Consider the following 20,386-nt stretch of genomic DNA (forward strand, 5'->3'; position numbering starts at 1 on the left):
GCCGCCGGCCCGAGGGAGCCGGAACTCCGTGTCGGGCGCGGCTCCGGCAGGCCAGTCCTCCAGTGTCCCAGCGTGCCCCGCGTCCCGCCGCGTCCCGCCATGCTTTGCGGCTCGGGACTGGGGTAAAGGTCAGCGCCAGGGCTCCGCTGTCGGGCGCGCTGCGCAGAGCTCCGCTCCCGCCGCGGCCATGGCCGAGCAGCCGCAGCCCATCAGCCCCGTGAGGAACTTCTTCGCCGGCGGCTTCGGCGGCGTCTGCCTGGTGTTCGTGGGGCACCCGCTGGACACCATCAAGGTGAGGGAGCTAGCTCCCGGCCTGCCCCGCGCGGGGGGGGAGGAGGAGAGGGGGGAGAAATACTACAGTTCCCGGCCTGCCCCGCGCGCGGGGGGGGGAGAAATACTACAGTTCCCGGCCTGCCCCGCGCTGGGGGGGGGGAGAAATACTACAGTTCCCGGCCTGCCCCGCGCCCGGGGGGGGGGAATACTACAGCTCCCGGCCTGCCCCGCGCCCGGGGGGGGGAATACTACAGCTCCCGGCCTGCCCCGCGCGGGGGGGGAGAAATACTACAGTTCCCGGCCTGCCCCGCGCTGGGGGGAGAAATACTACAGCTCCCGGCCTGCCCCGCGCGGGGGGAGAAATACTACAGTTCCCGGCCTGCCCCGCGCTGGGGGGGGAGAAATACTACAGTTCCCGGCCTGCCCCGCGCCCGGGAGGGGAGAGGGGGGAGAAATACTACAGCTCCCGGCCTGCCCCGCGCCCGGGGGGGGGGGGAGAAATACTACAGTTCCCGGCCTGCCCCGCGCCCGGGGTGGGGGGAGAAATACTACAGTTCCCGGCCTGCCCCGCGCGGGGGGGGAGGAGGAGGAGAGGGGGGAGAAATACTACAGTTCCCGGCCTGCCCCGCGCCCGGGGGGGGGGGAGAAATACTACAGTTCCCGGCCTGCCCCGCGCCCGGGGGGGGGGAGAAATACTACAGTTCCCGGCCTGCCCCGCGCCCGGGGGGGGGGGAGAAATACTACAGTTCCCGGCCTGCCCCGCGCCCGGGGGGGGGGAGAAATACTACAGTTCCCGGCCTGCCCCGCGCCCGGGGGGGGGGGAGAAATACTACAGTTCCCGGCCTGCCCCGCGCCCGGGGGGGGGGGGAGAAATACTACAGTTCCCGGCCTGCCCCGCGCCCGGGGGGGGGGGAGAAATACTACAGTTCCCGGCCTGCCCCGCGCCCGGGGGGTGGGGAGAAATACTACAGTTCCCGGCCTGCCCCGCGCCCGGGGGCGGGGGGGAGAAATACTACAGTTCCCGGCCTGCCCCGCGCCCGGGGGCGGGGGGGAGAAATACTACAGTTCCCGGCCTGCCCCGCTCCCGGGGGGGGGGAAGAAATACTACAGCTCCCGGCCTGCCCCGCGCGCACTCCTAGGCGTTTGTTGCCGGCGAGAGGAAAAACAACTGTGTGTTTTACTTAATAATTATAAGGGGGGGGGAGAAGCAGAAAAGTTTATTTGCAGCTGCAAACGAGGAACAGGGAGAATAGAATCTCAAATCCTGCACACCAGAGCAGGTCATTAGATACACTTTTATATTTTTTAATGCTACTGCATTACATATTGGCCAATTAAAACTTTGCACAAATATTTTGCCTTTTTTATATGGGTTACAACAATGTTTATTTTTTGCACCCTTTAACAAGCATTTCTAGCAACTTAAACAACCAGCACATCCTGCCTGGCCTTGTAACTATCTCCTATTATTTTTATCTTGGCGTTAGCAAATCTTACATTATAAAGCATTACTTGCGGCTGCAACATTGTCTTAAGAGCAAAAAAGCTTACTCAAACCAGCCAGGCCTGAATTCTGTTAAGGGGGGTTCAGAAGAAGCCCTTAGGCCTTCAGCAGGGAGACTTCTTCAAACCTTATGGCCTTTTATCCTCTTGGCTTAACTAGTGGCCATGCCCTGGGGTCTCCAACACTTGTCTCTATTGGACCAACTTCTGTTGATGAAAAAGTGTGTTATCTCGCCCACCTTGTCTGTTCAGGGCATCGGGGTAGTTTCTAGTTTTGGCATAAAGCCTTCTGACTAGGCTGAAGCGTCCTCCTCTGGGCTGTGGATTCTAGGAGCAGCTGAGAGAGGGCTGGCAAAGATGCCAACAGTCACTGTGCATTGGGTAAAACTGACACTATAGGATTCACAAGACCAGGCAACCAGTTTTGAGAACATCTAGCCGTGAGGTGTGTGCAGAGACTCTGGCAGAATTGTATGGGGACATGGATGCTGAGTATTGCCCCCCCCTTTCCCACCCCCCATTCTTATTATATGAAAATGGGGCTGACCCTGAAAGCTCTGTGTTGGCTGACCTGTGATATATCCCACACACAGTATTATCACAGGGCGTGTCCTCTTATCTTGGCAGCAATATTTGCATCTAGCTTCTGGCAACTGTGGCAGTGTTTATAACGCCTGTGCCCTCTAGAATGATAAGTAATCTGTTCAAACATGTGAGGTCCGGCTGTTTTTCAGAAGCCCTTGGTTTCACCAGCTAACTCAGTCAATTTAAGGTGTATATTTCCTACCACACAGAGGCAGCATTGACGTGCCACTCATCATTAGCTTATGATATCAATGATCCTGTTTTGTTAATGAGAATTTCACAGGCTGATATTACTTTATTTTAAAGGAGAGACATGAATGGGATGTCTGATACTCTGTTTTGTCACTTGGATCGTATATACAAATGACTCTTTTTTAAAGAGAAATTACTACACTAGCATATATGAAGGCAACTTCACTTCAGTCTAAAATCATACTATACTGATCATTCTCTTTGGAGCATTTCCACTCTCAGCCTGTGGTAGCTGGAACTCCCTGCCATTAGTTTAAATGAAAATGTTGCTAAGCTCACTTGTATCTGTGTGTGAACAGTTTCATTTTGTCAGCCTATGTGGGGTGGGGAGTGTGTAGGAGTGTTCTTTGTACCACTCTGTTTCTAAGAATCTGTCTATTTCAGGTACTTACATGGCTCCCATTACTGTAGTATGTGAGCATCTTACAAATGTTAATGTATTTATCCTCATGACACGCCTGTGAGGTAGTGAAGTGCAATTATTCCTGTTTTACACTTGGAGAACTGAGGTACAGATAACCATTGGCTCACGAGTCCTCTCAAAATGTTAGCACCTATTTGTTGTAACTATGTATTTGTTCCAATCTGTGTTTTGCTTGTCTTCATTAAGCCAGCATGTTTATCCTTTTAAGACACTCAGAAAAGTCCAGTTAGCAGCTAGAAAAATCAGTGATGAATGGAAAATGAATGGAAAGGAAAACTCTTGTTCCAAAAAGCATCAGAAATTAAGGGAAATTTGTGACCTTGAGCCCCAGTAACTAATTGTTACATGGGTTTAAACTCTGTTATGGCAAAGGAGCCTAGCGATTGAGAGGGTGGGGAAAGGTAGATAAAGTAGTAACTGAAGACCAGGAAACCGCAAAGCAGAAGTGTCCAAACTCTGCCCAACAGAAGGCTGCCTTGATGACCTGCCATAAGCTAAAGGGATATACCTGATTGCATAGGGTCTCCTCTTTAATATAGACATCAGACCTGTGGAGAGTACAACTTCCAGAGCATGATGGCCCATCGTGGTATGAGTGGGAAGCTTTTTGGAATGTAACAAGTATTTGTTCTGCATTATTGATCTACGGATTGATGATACTGGAGATGAGATGTTTTAAACAATAACATTATTTTTCCTTTTAATTATATTCTTTAATTTGAAGATAAATAAAACCAAGTTTCGTTGGTGACAGTACCTGCATACTGAGTTGAGCAGATGGGGAAAGGGAGCAATAGAAATGGCACTGGATCGCAAAAGTGCTTAAAGCAACCACATTACTGTTTAGAGAGTATTAACTTGAATTTAAAGTAAGTGTAATATTTATAACGATATTGAAATAACTTAAGGTATTTGTGTTCTTATTTAGATATTTGTACAAGCTAAAATACTGAGTTTTAACCCTTGTACCAATATTACAATGCCTGGATATAAAACCTATGACTTTAATATAGCTCTCTGGAACTAATCCTAAAAAAGTCATGTACCTTAAAACAAAAAAAAACTGTTTTTTTTCCCTTCTTGTTTTACAGGTCCGACTACAGACCCAACCAAAACCCCTGGCTGGGCAGTCTCCACTCTATTCTGGGACCTTCGACTGTTTCAGACAGACTCTCATTCGAGAGGTACTGTAGACTGGCACTTGCTATGCCTGCCAAAAATGTCAGTTGCTCATGTACGTCATTGGAGTGGAATTTTGTGGGAATCTGGCCCCCCTTGAGACTATAAAGTTCTCAGGTTATCAATTCAAATGGTTCTAATTCAAATTTTTCATCGGATTGTGAAGTCTGAAAAGAACTGGTAGAGGGAGAACATAATAATCTTTGGAATGTGTAATTTGATCTTGCTTTTTTTTTCTTTTTTAAAGTCAGAAATGCAGTGGTGTTAATACCTAAAGTTAAAGGCTGTAATGAACATTGGCAGTTGTTTGCTGGCTGTATTGTTGTAGGTGGTGGAATTTTGATGCCTGTGCTATGGCGAGCTCTCTGGAACTCCTAAAATAGAGACTGACTGTTGTTGACCCAAGCAATGTCTCTAATTTCTTCTAGAACCCATAATCCCCTCTGTGACAAGACAAAAGAGAGGAAGTGCTAGTTCAAATTTGTAGGTTTTAGGGGTTTTTGTTTTTGTTTTGTTTTTTTAAGGCCAGAAGGCACCATTGTGGAATCACAGACATGTAGGACTGGAAGAGACCTCAATAGGTCACCCTAGTCCAGCCCCCTACACTGTATCAGGACCAAGTAAACCTCGATGGTCCCTGACAGATGTTTGTCCAGTCTGTTCTAAAAGCCTCCAATGACAGGGATTCCACAACCTCCCTTGGAAGTCTATTCCACAGTTTAACTACCCTTATAGTTAGGAAGCTTTTCCTAACATCTCCCTTGCTGCAGATTAAGCCCATTACTTCTTGTTCTGTCTTCAGTAGACATGGAGAACAATTGACCACTATCCTCTTTATAACAGTCTTAAATGTTAATGACTGTTATCAGGTCCATCCTCAGTCAAGGCTAAGCATGCCCATTGTTCCCCATCTTTCCTCATAAATCAGGTTTCCTAAACCCTTTAACATGTTTGTTTACTCTCCTCTGGACTCTCCAATTTGTTTATATTTTTCTTAAACTGTGGTGCCCAGAACTGGATACACTACTCCAGCTGGGGTCTCAATGATGCTGAGCAGTTACCTCCTGCATCTTGTATACGACACTCCTGTTAACGCACTGGGGTGTATTAGGTATGAGTTGGGGAAGGGACACCTGAACTGCCAGGCCCTTGATAGCCTGCTGGGTGGCTACCGCAGAGGGAACTTAGGGGAGCTGATGTGGGGGCTGCCGGCCCACCCTGGTTCCAAGCCCCCACCAGCTCGCTCCAACGGGCTGCTCTTCCTGCAAGCAGTGGACAAAGCAGGCAGCTGCCAAACAGTGTTATGAGGGAGTACTGCGCAACTTTAAACGAGCATGTTCTCTAATTGATCAGCAGTGTAACAATGAAACAACGTTAACTGGGATGACGTTAAGTGAGGAGTTACTGTATTGTCATGATAAAGATATTGCACTAAAGTTGAATTTACAAATGTAGAATTACATACCAAAAAATAACTACACTCGGAAATAAAACAATGCAAAACTTTAGATCCTACAAGTCCACTCGGTCCTAGTTCTTGTTCAGCCAATTGCTCAAACAAGTTGGTTTACGTTTGCAGGAGATAATGCTGCCAGCTTCTTGTTTACAATGTCACCTGAAAGTAAGAGCAGGCATTCGCATGGCATTGTTATAGCCGGTGTTGCAAGATTTTTACGTGCCAACTGCACTAAAGATTCATATGTCCCTTCATGCTTCAACCACCCTTCCAGATGACATACATCCTTCCCAATGATGGGTTCTGCTTGATAACGATCCAAAGTGGTGCAGACCCATGCATGTTCATTTTAATCATCTGAGTCAGATGCCACCAGGAGAAGGTTGATTTTCATTTTTGGTGGTTCAGTTCTGTAGTTTACGCATCAGAGTGTTGCTCTTTTAACTCTTCTGAAAGCATGTTCCACACCTCCTTCCTCTCAGATTTTGGAAGGCACTTCAGATTCATAAACCTTGGGTCGAGTGTTGTCACTATCTTTAGAAATCTCACATTGGTGTACCTTCTTTGTGTTTTGTCAGATCTGCAGTGAAAGTCCTGACAAGTTGCTCCTCATGGTCTGCTTCCTGAAATATATCAAATGGAGCTGAGAATGCTTAGTGTGTGTGTGGGGGAATGAAAGGGTTAAATAGAGTGGGCCAAATCCATCCTCGCTGCAAGTCCATTGAAATCAGTTGCCTAACACCAGGGAGGAGTCTGGCCCACTGTATACATGTTGAGTGTCAGGGTTATACTGAAATGTTGCCTTTTGAAGACTCTCTAATACAGTACGTCCGTCTCTCTCTCTCTCTCTCTGTGTATATGTAAATATATATATATATAAAAGTTTGAGACGTACTGAGCCGTGCATGTTTCTAACAGGACTGTATTTAAGGTGGGCACTAGCTAGCTATATTGTATTTGTATTGTATTGTATACTGTATTTAAGGTGGGCACTAGCTAGCATATTTGGAGTGGCAGAGAGCAGAACTAGTGCTGGTGAGAAATGGGAATAATCCATGGAGGCAGGATGGCAGTTATCTGGAGAGTAAGAATCTAGGGCTTAGCCTAGTGCCGTCGTGATAGGTATGTTTTGGAAGTGCTAGCCCTGGGGAGGACAAGAAGTCCTGGCACGACTTTCCCACAACTCCTCTGGGCTGTGTTCAGAACTGTATCATGGCAAATCCCTTTCATTCATGCAGCTGGCTGCCTTTGCTGTGATCATCTTGTATAGTAACGTTATTTGCTTCTTGATGTGGTGAAATATTTATCACCCTGAAGAATGCTGCATGAAACCTAAATAACTTGCGGTCTCTTGCAGGGAGTCCGAGGCTTGTATAAAGGAATGGCAGCTCCGATTATTGGAGTGACTCCCATGTTTGCTGTGTGCTTCTTTGGATTTGGTTTGGGGAAAAAACTCCAGCAGAGGAATCCTGATGACATTCTAACGTAAGTTCTGAGTTGTTCAGACACTTGGGGTACCTTTTCTACGGCTCCTAGCCTGCTGTGTCGAATTACACAATCGGTTGTGGTGTAAGTGTCTCCTCTCTGGATTATAAATATAATTTAAAAAAAAACCAAAATCCTCAAACCACTGGTGGCGGTAATGCTCCTAAAAGCGTGGTACCGATAGCACAGGCTAAAAACAGACAGCAGGTAGGCAAATACTGTGCGGTTCCCTCCCTGTGCAGAAAGACAGTCATTAAAGAACAGCTCAGTTGTAACTGAATACCGTATGTGTTACATAATGATAATGACTTAGAACAGCCTTGCTATTAAGGGAAACTGAATGGAAAGATTACATGTATATTGCAGCATAGCCATCTGACAGACCTGGTGGTCACAAGACATGATCTTTCCTTCCTGCTAGTGGTAAGTGGGAGTCTCACTGCATCCACTCTGTAGGTTAGGTTATTAATTGCAGGAGTGTTTCTCTTAGCTATGGCTGAAAAGGTATTTATTTTCTACGGTCAGCCTCTGTTTTCAGGCACACTTACCCTTCTGGAAAAATGACTTTTTGGAACAAAATTTCTCCTGCTCCTTTTTTGGCTCCAAGTTGGAATTCTGTGGAAGGCTGATAAAATTCTATGTAGCTGTGACAGGTTATTCATGAATGAGAAGATTTTTAATTTAAAAAAAAAATTAGGTTTATTTTTGAAATGTTCAACTTGCCATAGACTTAGTCTCTAGTAAGGACCAGTGTCTGACCCATCTGAAGAAATCTGGCTTAGGAAGAACAAAGGGTGTTTGAAAATCCTGTAACCACTCATCCATACTACTCCTCCACTTGCTGCATTTTCTAACAGAAGTGGCGCTCCAGATGCACATATAATATACTTGTGTGTACATTTGTTCAAGAGCTTTGCTCACTCAAATGTTCCAAATCCATCATGGTTCTCTCAAGCTTGCTTATAAATCAAGAAATTTAAAGCTTGTTTCATGTACTCGATTCCCATTGAACTCCATTGTTCAGTGCTTTACTGAATTGGACCTTAAGACTTCTAGTTCTAGAGCAGTGCTTCTCAAACTTATTTGATCTTCTTTGTGTCTGTAATTCCTTCGGGGCCTCCTGCTTCCCCCCTCCCCCCCCCAATACATACACCACCACCCAGTTCGGAAGGCAGAGAAGAGAGCAGCGGCTGCTGGCCAGGTACCCAGCTCTGAGGGCAGCGCCATGCCAGCAGCAGCACAGAAGTAAGGATGGCAATGTGAGAAGTGATATAAGCGACTCAGCGCTCCATTGCCACCCTACTGCAGCCACCCCGAAGCTGACAACTAGAGCCCCGCCACTGCCTCCTGGTGAGGAATGGGGGGAGCCCAGGCGGCAGGGCTCTGACTGTCAGCCCCTGGGCGATGCGGCTCCACCTGTCACCTTTATCCCATCCCCACACATCCCAGGTGTGCATGGCCCTCCTGTATGAGCCCCAGCCATCCAGGGCTGACAGCCAGAGCTCTTTTCTCCCGCCCCCCACCCCAAAAGGGGGGGCACGCCACTCAGGCCTCCCTAGGGAGGCCCGCCCCATAGTTGGGTCAAATGACTTAGTCGCACTCTGTATATTGTAGCATAAAACATAAGCACATTGAGTAATACAAAATACTATCAATGCACAACAGCAGAGGTATACTTGCTGAGGGAACCATACCTTTTGGATTTCCAAACTCTTATACATTTTACTCTAATGTTGCGTGAGTCAAGTCTTTTCACGCTGACTATATTAAATGTCATGCTTATTGGATTATGTATCTTGGGATCTTTATTTTCCCGTGTTCTATGCGCAGATATCCCCAGTTGTTTGCTGCTGGCATGTTATCTGGAGTGTTCACAACAGCAATCATGGCTCCAGGAGAGAGGATCAAGTGCCTTTTACAGGTAAGACTGTGTGTGTGGATGGGGAGAAATTCCCACCCTTAATTTAAGGAGTGTTGTCTGATTTAAAAAGACCTTGCTAGGAAGACATAACTCCTCTAATTAGCAAATTTACTCTGTACTGAATTTAGAAAGCACCCCTTTCAGCAGGGCTGAGGCATAACTTGATGCGACTCTGTCATGAAGAAGCACTATACAGCTTCCCTTTGAAAATCTGGTAAATACAACATGCCCTCCTATAGACACCATTCAGCATATCAGCAGCATCACCCTGGGATGCCAGCTGACCTCTTGGGCACTTCTGAAATGTAGAGTGTATCTTATCTTCTCATGTAAAACAAAGCCTTTGTAGTAACATTCAGGTCCGTGAATCTCTTGCATGATAAAGATTTTGCCCATAGTTCCCTGGAATCCTTGTATGTAACAGAAGGACCCATTTCAAAAATATATAATACAAGCTATTATAAAACTAGTGACCATAAACTTTTCTAGTGACCATAAACTTTAAACCCATCATAGCTCTTGGTTTTTGAAACCCTAGTGGGAAATGCCAATTTGAACAAATGAAAAAACTGTCTGTGCAAGACCTTCTGATCTCTACCCTCTCTCACGCTGACTGCTGTACTTCTTAGTGTTTTAATGGATGTTAGACATTGATTCCAACATGCAAAGCATTATCACAGGGCATCTTTTACTCATAAAAATTGTCTTGAGTTCTATGAAATTTTTTTGGAGTCATATTCTAATCTGTGTAAATCTGGAGTAACTTGACTGATTTCAGCTGAGTTATTTCAAACTTAAACTGGTGGAAATTAGGTAAGTATCTGATTCTTAATTTGACACAATCCAGCCAGTGCATGGTTCAGTAAACACCTGTGGACGCAAATCCTTTTCAATCTGGGGAGGAGAGAAATTTTAGTAAGTGTGTATTAGATCAGCAGTTCTCAAACTGAGCGTCAGGACCCCAAAGTGAGTCGCGACCCCCTTTGAATGGGGTCGCCAGGGCTGACTTAGACTTCCTGGGGCTGAAGCCCGAGCTCCGTTGCCCAAAGCCAGAGGGCTTCAGTCCTGTGCAGCAGGACTCAGGTTGCAGGCTCCCTGCCTGGGGCTGATACCCTTGAGCTTCAGCTTTGACCCCCCCCTGCCCGGAGCGATAGGGCTCGGTCTTTGACCCCTGCACCCAGGGCAGTGGGGGTTGGGTGGACTCAGGCTTTGGTCTTCCCTCCTGGGGTCATTAAGTAATTTTTCTTGTCAGAAGGGGGTCACGGTGCAATGAAGTTTGAGAACCCCTGCATTAGAGGGATTTTTGGATTCTCACCTCTGACAGCTGGGGGCTTATTCTGAGACTACACGTACCTATTTCTGATCAGAGACTAGTGTTACTTATCACTGGTTATTGCTGGGCCTCTTTGGAGTTACGCTGGCCCATCAGCGTTTCTCAAATGCAGCCATCGGGTTTTTCTTGTGGCCACACCCTCCTGGGTAGTGATTTATGGGGGGGGAGAGAGCAGCGGAGCCACAAACACCAGAGGAGCAGGCAGTCAGTGTGAGTTCCCCACCTTCCCAGTGAGATTCAGGCTTCCAGCTTCAGCTCTGGGGTGGTGGGCTCTGTCCTCTGGCCACACGGCAGCAGGCTCCATCCTATAGCTGTGGGGCTTCGGACTCTGGCCCTAGCCCTGGGCTCACCACCCCATTGCCCCTGGCCCCTGCTGCCACCCCACCCCCTGGCTGCCTCCCTACTCACCGCTCCAGGTTTAATTTGTCCTCGGCTTACCAGGGCTGAGTAAGTCTGTTGTAAAAAGTGGTATTTGTATGTTTTTTAATATCACTTTTCACTATCTTCTAGCTACCAAGTCTGCTCCTGTGAGAAGTAATATTAACAAACATACAAATATAGACTTACTAGATAGCAAGTCATTAAAAAAGCAACCAAAAAAGTGCCCCTCCTCCCCGCCCCAAAAAACCCAACCAAGGACAAAAGACGAGAACATGCACATCACGTTATTTGTGTTTCTATTCTCTTTAGCACCAGTAAGGAATACATACAACTATGCATTATTATTTTTATTAGGTCTGCAAAAAAACCCTACATAAATAAATTACACTGATTGGACCTGTGTATGTGCATATTTAATTGTTTTTTCTAAAGTTAATTAATTGTGAGAGTGGCCACCAGCAAGAGTTTGTGGCTACACTTTGAGGTCACCAACATTTTTGTTGTGAGAACCCCAGGCCGAGATCACAGAGGTGTCTGCCGATTTGAGGAAAGACTACAGGGATAAAAGGGAGGGAAAGAGGGCTGGGAATATGGTGACTTCACATGCATTGTACCAGTTTGTCTATATATCAGCAGGAGTCTGGTGGCATACATTCCTTGGGTGGCTTCTGTTTACATGAAAAGAGCTGAGCTGCTAACTTCCACTTGACAGTTTAGCTTTAGAAAGCACAAGGCTTCCAAATTACTATTTGGGTTATGCCTGGTAAACAATCATTTTAATTCTCCAGATCCAGGCTGCTTCAGGTGAAATTAAATACGGTGGCCCAATGGACTGTGCGAAACAGCTGTACCGTGAGGCTGGGATTCGAGGCATATACAAAGGAACCGTGCTCACCCTCATGAGAGGTACCTGGAGTAAATGTATTCTAATAGTACCCCTGCAGGAAGAGAAGCATCAGAACAAAACTGACCCAACATCGTAAATCTCACTGTGGGCCAGAGATATGTTGTGCATCAGTTTCATGCGCTGCAGTTTTCACAGCTGCCCCTGCATCTCCTGGGGATTGAGAATGAAGACGAGGATATGTCCCAGTCCTGGTGTGGGTGGTGGGAGAAGAGGACTAGAGAAGTACAAAAGGGAATGAGGGGAGGAGAGCAAGAAATGGACACAAAGACTTGAGAGGTAAAGACCAATAAAATCCAAGCCGCAGAAGGCTACAATAGACTTCCAGGATGGGCGAGAGATGATGGGTCTGGGGAAAGAAGCCGAAAGACAGATAAGAAAAAATAGGAAGCTAGCTTTTTCTTCGCTTTGGGATGGGGTTTGTACATGAGACTCCCAGTTCGTGATGGTCAGTTGGATTGGTTATTGAAAGATACAGTTACAATGAATTACTCTTTCTCCCAGCTAGAAAGAGTGAGTTTCTTTACTCATTTTTGATGTGGAGGAAAAATATCTTGTGTGTCCACAGTGTTCCTTTCCCTCTCCTATTATATATTTTTTAAAAAGGCACCTATAATGAACAAATTAAAGCCTTATGGGTCAGGTCAGAAATATGTTTGGATGCTTCTCCCCTAAAATACACCCCATCTGGGGCAGTGATTTCACCTGAGCCTCCTCAAATAGAGAAACTTTAAGCATTTTGCATCTTCATCAGCCCAGGAAATTATCTTTCCCATGACTCTCATATGACTGTAAAAGCTAGCAGCAAGGACAACATGCCTGACAGAACTGTTTGTCTGATTCTAGCCATGGGCTTGAGCATTTTCATGTATACGTGAGAATATAAAAAAGCAGAAAGTTTGGTTGGAACAAACTGGCTGTGCACACGTCACAAAGCCGCTGAGACTGGCTTGATCTGCCCAGTCTCCAGTTTAGGGAGCTTAGACCTGTCTCGTAGTCAAGGTAACAGTGTGACTGGAAGGGCTGGTGACACAGAGGTTCAGGAATAGGTGTTTCTGCAGCCATGTCCCTGCTCTTTCTGAAAATGTTCTTGCTGTTCCATCTAGACAGACAGTTTGCACTGGAAGGCTCAGAAAGGGAACTTAGTGGTACTTGTTGGCATTGCTGAGGCTGGTGCAGAATGATCCCTAACATTGGCAGCTGATGCAAGCCCAGAGCTTCCCCTTAGGGATGAATACTTCCTTTCCGCTCTTTTTTTCCCTGCATACAGAGGTGGTCAGGTGTCGTTTTCCTACTTCTCTTTGTCTGTCTGTTTGTTCTCCCAACTAGATGTTCCAGCCAGTGGAATGTACTTCATGACGTATGAATGGCTGAAAAACATTCTGACCCCTGAGGGGAAGAGGTTAGTTAAATCCTAAGTCAGGGCAATGCTGACTTTACCCAGATACTTCCAGTCAATTTCTCCTGCTAAGCAAATGGCTAGAGAGCAAAATCACCGGAGTAACAGTGTCTTTTGTGATTGCTGAGGAGTTTGCTGTCATTGGCTTTCCCATCGAGATGACTCATCTCACTGTGGGATTGGATTGATTGTTGAATGGTATTTGAAGCACTCCTCTTAATGGCACAATTAGAAAAGCATTCAGGGTGAGATGCACCCCTGTTCCGCTTCCCTGCTGTGTGCTAAAAGCTGGTCTTTCAGGCATCCTTGTCATGCTGCAAGTATGAGAGAGCAATAAGAGTTGAGCCTTTCTCATGGAGAGACAGCATATTACGGCCACAAGTTTCTCACTCTGAATTCCTACAGTGGCTGCTCTCACGCTGGGTCTGTACCATTGTAATGTCTTCTCTCTTAGCCAAACTGCCTTTCTGGTCTTTATGTATTAGTTTAAAGATGGACACCTTTTCAATTCAATATTTCTGCAGTGTCAGTGACCTCAGTGTGCCTAGGATTCTCTTTGCCGGGGGTATGGCAGGGATCTTCAACTGGGCTGTTGCCATCCCTCCTGATGTGCTGAAATCCCGCTTCCAGACCGGTGAGTCAGATGTCAGCCGTGTAAGAGCACCACAAGATGTAGCATTTCCATGGGCTGGGTGGACAATCCAATAGAGAAGCTTATGGCTGGGCAGAATTTTAGAAAGGAGGTAGTGTGGCCTAGCTCCTACAGCACTAGACTGGGACTCAGGAGACCTGGGTTCTATTTCCAGCTTTGCCACAAGTTTACTGGGTGACCTTGAGCAAGTTACTTCATCTGTGCCCCCATCTGTAAAATACCTCCTTTCAAAGAACTTTGCAGATCTGTGTTGAAAGGTGCTGTAGAAGAGCTAGGTAGTAGTTATTCCAAATATACTCCCATTTAAAGTGCTTAATCATTTCAGATAAGACCGGGCACAGTTGCATCGGTTCAGGCAGGTGATATCTAAAATAAAATCACAGTGGAGCAGGGACAACCATAGTTATGCATGTCTCTCACAATCCATTGCTTTGTGACTGGCAAATCTGCAGATGACATGGAAATATCTACAGTCAGCACTCCATAGAATTGTAGTAGGGACAGCCCAGTCCCTGGGGCGAACACAGACATTTGGGGTTGCTGGGCTCCAGCAGAGGGTGCCATTAAGGTTCTGGTTGATTTCTTCGGCATTCCTCCCAGAGGAACATTTCTATACAACAGAGCTCTGCAGCAGTCTCTAGCAGGACTATCCTCTGGAGCTTGCATTGACAAGATCCCTGCATCTTCTCTGTCACACATCAAGGACATAGGCAGAGCTTCTGCCCCAGTCCATCCAACAGTGGTTGCTGATGCAGGAAAATCCTTTTGTTTGTGGTGTGTGTGTTTTGTTTGCTTTGTAATTTAGCTTCTGTGATGCTCCAGACCAAGGGAGCAAAAGCCTGAATGGGATATAGTAGAATATTGCAGCCCCTGCTCCACTGAGTCACTTTCCAAAAGTTGTTTGTGACTCTGGTGAAGGGTTACTCTGGAGTAGCTGGTCAAGGGCCTCGTAAAGGTAATACTTTCCAGTGGCATGTCACATGATCAGCTAATTTGTTCCTATAAAATCACTTTCCTCAAACACCTGGTCAGATCTGTGTAACATCAGCATTAAAATGGAGCCTGTAGTTTTCACTGGAAAGCCACTGCCATTCCTGGCTCTAGTGCGTGGGAGGATATTCTTTTTGAGAACAGACCAGCGTTGTTCCTTGCAAATCAGCTTTATTGATTGATACACCACTGACTTTCCACCCTGCTGATGCTGTTAGCGTGACCAGCAGTAACAACGCTAGATTGAAGCTTCCAGCCTTCTAACCCTTAGCTTAAGTTCCTCTTTTCTTCCAGATGACCCGATTATTATTTAAAACCTTTATAGTGCTGGTGAGCATGTGGCTCCTGCTCACTCGGTCTTTGTTCTAGTTGTCAGTGATGTACTATACTAAAAGCTGTCTAGTCTTTGAAATCGTTTGTTACTCGGAAAATAATCCATATGAATTACAGTGGAAGGCCACAGTGTAACCATTAAAGTCTCAGCTGGCTGCATTCACAAATCATAGATGGCATGTTCTGCTTCTGTCAACAGCTGCTCCAGGGAAGTATCCCAATGGCTTTAGGGATGTGCTAAGGGAGCTTATCAGAGAGGAAGGCGTCTCATCCCTGTACAAAGGGTTCACAGCCGTTATGATAAGGGCCTTTCCCGCTAACGCAGTAAGTAAACCATGATATCTAGTGAGCTGCAGGGAGCTGGCTACTTGCACCCTAAATACCTAGTGGTTGCAAAGGAGGAGGATGAATCTCTCATTGGGCAATGTGGCATTAGCGAGTTTACCACCGTGGAGGTGGCTACTCGCATGCTGGGTGGTAAGGTCCATGGCTCCCTGGCTCGTGCTGGGAAGGTGAGAGGCCAGACTCCCAAGGTTGCCAAGCAAGAGAAGAAGACGACTGGCTGTGCCAAGAGACGCATGCAGTACAACCGGCGCTTTGTCAATATTGTGCCAGGTTTTGGCACGAAGAAGGGCCCCAATGCTAACTCCTAAATGGCATACCTCACCCAATAAAGCAGATGTCACCCGGGGAGGGGGAAATGATTCCAGACTGTTGTATTATCTCACCAGTGCTGCTTACGTTAGAGTGAACACCCCTGGGTGTATGGTCTGGGGGATCTATTTCCAAGCTTTTTAAAATACTGGCTCAAATCTCTGTAGCTGGGAAACTAAAGTAGGCTGTAGGGATAGCACTAACAGAAATAGGATGACAGGTTTTGCACTAAACCCCTCTTGGTGTTAGAACAAACTAACAGTTCTACACATCTGCTAACACAATTGCCAGCATTTTGAATGGCTAGATTGAATCAGCACCTATTTTAAATGGAAGGACCCTAACAAATGACACTGAAAATCAGAAATTCTGCCTCTGCTATAGAGGGACACAGTCATGTCATTTCTTCCAGTTCAAGATAACTCATGTCAAGGAGGGGAGAGGGGGGAAACAAAACCATGTCTGGGGTTTATAATGCTGCTGTACCCCTCAGCTTTGAGAAGACCTTTTCCAAACACTCCAGCTCTGTGTGCCTAAGACTCATCTAATCCTTGTGTTCTGTCTCTCTGTTCCAGGCCTGTTTCCTTGGTTTTGAAGTTGCTATGAAGTTCCTTAACTGGATTGCACCAAGTCTGTGAAGACTAGGAAATGTCCTCCTGGGAGAGGAAAAAAGACCATGATGCTGGATTAAAGGGATGACTTCAGAAACCCTAGGAATTATTAATTTTCTAATCCCCATTGCCTTACTCACATCCTCTGGATGGTGTAATAGATGCCATTCTGAACCTTGAGCCATAACTCTGATGTAGAGTTTTCGTGAGGAGTAGGAATTATGAGTACATTTACCTTCTGAACCAAATGCACCATAGCAGTGATGCTGCTAATAGACACCTATCGCTATTACAGTGAGAGTCCCTAAGTACTTCCTCTGGAAGAAGAGGAGACTCTTAATTTCTTTCTTTATTTACTGAAGAAGCAGTTAGTGCTGAAAATCTTTCAAAATAGTAATTACCAGCCAGTGTGCACTTAATTCTCAGGATGTGGCTTAACACTTTATTGCAAATGTTGAGGTGAGAGACTATTTTCCATCGGTTATAGATAGTCTCATCAGCTGTTAGCATGTTGATGGTGCCTTTATTTTATGTGCATGTAATGAGGGGCAATATGGAACAGAACAGATTATAGCTTTAAAAAAAAATCCTAATTCTGGGGAGAGGGGATGGGTACGGAGGTTTTTTAAAGCATTATGGAGGCCTTGTATGGTGACCACCTTGAACAGATGAAAGGTGCACTGTGGAACTAAGAGTTAAAGTGAATTATGCCCAACTTCCTTGACTAAGTACTGCTAACCCAGCTGGCGAGGGCATTCAGCGGAGAAACAAGTTCTAACTGATCTCATCTCTCTTCAAAATCCTTTCTTTCCCCTCTGAAATCCCTTTGGTACTTCCTGATTCACTGACTGTATCCAGAACACAACTTTACAAATACCATATGACTCATTGCAATCGATGCTATATCTGATGTCCCTGAATGATGCATTCTGGGAGATAGTCAGTGGAAGTACAGAGAGGATTTCAAAGTGGGAGAATACTTAAACTTATTTTGGTGCTGAATTTCCCCCATGGCTTACTTAATGGGGACAGTCAGCCCTGAAGTCAGTGTCTGGCTCCTCAGCTCAGCATTAAGAGATTTTGATAAACCTAACAAATTTTGAGTTGACATGATGGATGCAAGGGACAGGCAAGACAATCTGTAACCTGTTCCAGTTGTGATTAAATGATCCTATTTTATCAGGATTCAAAGTTTGCAGCTGCTCAGCTAGAATGTTTCCTTGTGGTTTCGTGCACTTTGCATTTTGGCGCATGATTAGCATATGCAAAGGGCATACAAATATTCCCTTACACTTTGTTCTGAGATCTGCCTACCTTAAAGTCCTGCAGACAATTTATGTACGGATGGGTAGCCTGTCTTTCATGGTGTTAATTCTATGCCTCTCAACCTTTAGATCTGCCCCATCTGATGCAAGCCATTGAAATGTGACACAAATGGCTGAAATGGGCAACACCTGAGTTTTTTGTTTGTGGTGCCACCACGGCTAGGTTAAAATGGTTTTTAGGGCTGTTTTCTCATGGTGGGAGGCAAACAAACCAGCTGTTACAGGTGTGGTGGGGGGATTGGGTTAGGGAGAAGATCCGTGCCTAGACTCCTCAAGAGGTACCAAGGGAAGGTAGGGCTGGGGAATGAGGGGTTGTCCCTAACCAGGCCCCCCAAGGCATATAATTAATTTAGCATGCTTTCCATTAACGAGGCTGTCTCTGCCAGGCTGCCCCCCAAGGATGTTCTCTCACCTGCTACTGCACCAGCAGCTCAGGACCCTGCTCCTCGCTCCCTTTCTCTTGTAAAGAGCAGAGAGGAGGCATCCAGCTGCTTCTGTGGTACCTTTTGTTTTCCCAGAAGTTGAGGGAGCAAAATGTTTTTGTTTTCATGGGTGGGAAGGACAGAGTAGACCCTCCCACGTTCGAAGAGCCCCACAACTCAGGACTGCCTTCACTTCCCCCTCCAGTCCTGGATGCTCTCTCCCCTCCCCAAAATATCTTGCCAGTCCTTCCACCTTAGGAGCCTCTCTGCTCCTTGGAAGAGAAAAGGGGAAGTAAGAGGCCCAGAGCTGCTGAGGAAGGCACATATAGCCCTCCTTTACCTGCTACTGCTCCCTGTCCTGCCATACGCTGCCTGAGAGCGTGACTGTGCCATACACTTGAGGACTGGTTAACCCAGCTGCTTCTGAGGCAGCTCAGATAAGTAAAATCAGTAACTGTCACTCTCTTGTGGCTGATGTGGGTTTAGCTAGGTGCTAACAGACATTGCTAGCTGAGCCCTATACGCTTACTGGAACTCTTACAGCAAAGACCAATAGCAATGTTACAGCAATAGGCTGTAGATTAGGTTCACTTCCCATTGTTGCAGATGACAGTTTGAACCTAGATTTGCTAAGGATCATCACGTAGTTAATAACCCCAGGTACCACTGATTAATTATTAAAATATTTGCATATGCAAAGTGGCAGACTCACTCCTTGCACAATGCTCTGTGCAGGTTTATACCGCCTGTGCTGCTTCCCTGAGTGTGAGCAAGAAGGAGAACAAACTCTGAATGTTTCAGTAAATATTTATTGACCAAACTGCTGGTTCTTGGTTCCCTGTGCTGGGAGCAGGTCCTAGAGCAGTTCAGATTCTGCCTTTCCTTCCCTAATATTTATTTGCTGGAAGCTGCCCCCCTCCTCCTCCCTCTCCAGCCTTTTATATGTTTAAAAAACGAGGAGTACTTGTGGCACCTTAGAGACTAACAAATTTATTTGGGCATAAGCTTTCATGGGCTAAAACCCACTTCATTGGATGCATGCAGTGAAAAATACATCCTGATGATCACTACAAACTTTTTTTTCCTCCTGCTGATAACAGCCCACCTTAATTGATTAGTCTCGTTACAGTTGGTATAGCAACACCCATTTTTTCATGTTCTGTGTGTGTGTATATCTTCCTACTGTATTTTCCATTGCATGCATCTGATGAAGTGGGTTTTAGCCCACAAAAGCTTATGCCTAAATAAATTTGTTAGTCTCTAAGGTGCCACGAGGACTCATTTTTTTTTTTTTCTGATACAGACTAACTCGGCTACCACTCTGAAACCTATTATGTTTAAGAAAACCTGTATGTAAGCAGGGATGTAGCACACGTTTGGAAGTTCAGGCATCTTTACAAATGCCAGAGATATTTGTTAGTAAAGGAGACTGACACACTACCCATGACTGATCGGTGCAGCATCTCTTTAAGAAGGGAATGAGGAGATCACGTAGATGCAGAGAGAAATTGAAATCTAAGGAAGAAAGTGTGGCCCATCCAGCTCTCCCATTGGATTCTCAAGGCACTGTACCTATGTGCTTTGTCATCCTTCTGACCATGCTAATATCCTGCTGATTTGCTTTATCTGTTTCCTGCCCTTACACAGTACTTGTGCCATTGGGCTTCAAGCACAGAATATATGGTTCTTCCTGATTTGTGTTAACTCTTAATTGCTGCTGTAAAATTTGTAACTTCCTAATTTTCATAGTGTTTCCTGAATTCTCTTTCATCTTCTCCCTCTGTGGAAAGAGTTCACGGCAACAAATGATAAATTTTGTATGCCCAGTAAGCCCTACTTACTGAGTGGGATACAATAGATAAGGGGGTGGCCTCAGATCAGTTCATCATGACATTACTGTAACTCCTTGCTTAACATTGTAGTTACGTTCCTGAAAAATGCTACTTTAAGCAAAATGATGTTAAGCGAATCCAGTTTCCCCATAAGAATTAATGTAAATAGGGGAGATTAGGTTCCAGAGAAAATTTTTTAACCAGCCAAAAGACATTATACACACAATAGAAGTTTTAAACAAACAATACTGTACACAGCAACTATGAGTGTGAGGCTTGGTTGAGGTGGTGGAGTCAGGGGGTGGGATGTTTCCCAGGGAATGCCTTACTGCTCAATGATGAACTAGCGCTCGGCTGAGCCCCCAAGGGTTAACCCACTGTTGTTAATGTAGCCTCACACTCTACAAGGCAGCACCAATGGAGAGAGGAGACACAATAGATGCATGGCAGTGGCGGCAAATATCCCCTGCGG

General features: G+C 45.9%; 1 protein-coding gene across 1 annotated transcript; it reads left to right on the forward strand.

Annotated features, from left to right (window-relative positions):
• Positions 1 to 87: 87 nt before the first annotated feature.
• SLC25A20 (solute carrier family 25 member 20) lies at positions 88 to 17,530 on the forward strand. The gene is made up of 9 exons (XM_073350888.2): positions 88 to 292; positions 4,129 to 4,221; positions 7,030 to 7,157; positions 8,988 to 9,078; positions 11,581 to 11,698; positions 13,026 to 13,098; positions 13,620 to 13,729; positions 15,270 to 15,394; positions 16,300 to 17,530. The coding sequence occupies exons 1-9, from the start codon at positions 188 to 190 to the stop codon at positions 16,360 to 16,362; spliced, it is 906 nt and encodes a 301-aa protein (XP_073206989.1). The 5' UTR covers positions 88 to 187; the 3' UTR covers positions 16,363 to 17,530.
• Positions 17,531 to 20,386: the final 2,856 nt, after the last annotated feature.

This window comes from Lepidochelys kempii, chromosome 7 (genome assembly GCF_965140285.1).
Source record: "Lepidochelys kempii isolate rLepKem1 chromosome 7, rLepKem1.hap1, whole genome shotgun sequence".
Classification (NCBI taxonomy): domain Eukaryota; kingdom Metazoa; phylum Chordata; order Testudines; family Cheloniidae; genus Lepidochelys; species Lepidochelys kempii.

Coding starts and splice junctions, on each gene's coding strand:
- SLC25A20 (XM_073350888.2), top strand. CDS start 188: ATGGCCGAGCAGCCGCAGCCCATCAGCCCCGTGAGGAACTTCTTCGCC. Junction 9,079..11,580: donor GGATCAAGTGCCTTTTACAG/GTAAGACTGTGT, acceptor TTAATTCTCCAG/ATCCAGGCTGCTTCAGGTGA. Junction 11,699..13,025: donor CGTGCTCACCCTCATGAGAG/GTACCTGGAGTA, acceptor TCTCCCAACTAG/ATGTTCCAGCCAGTGGAATG.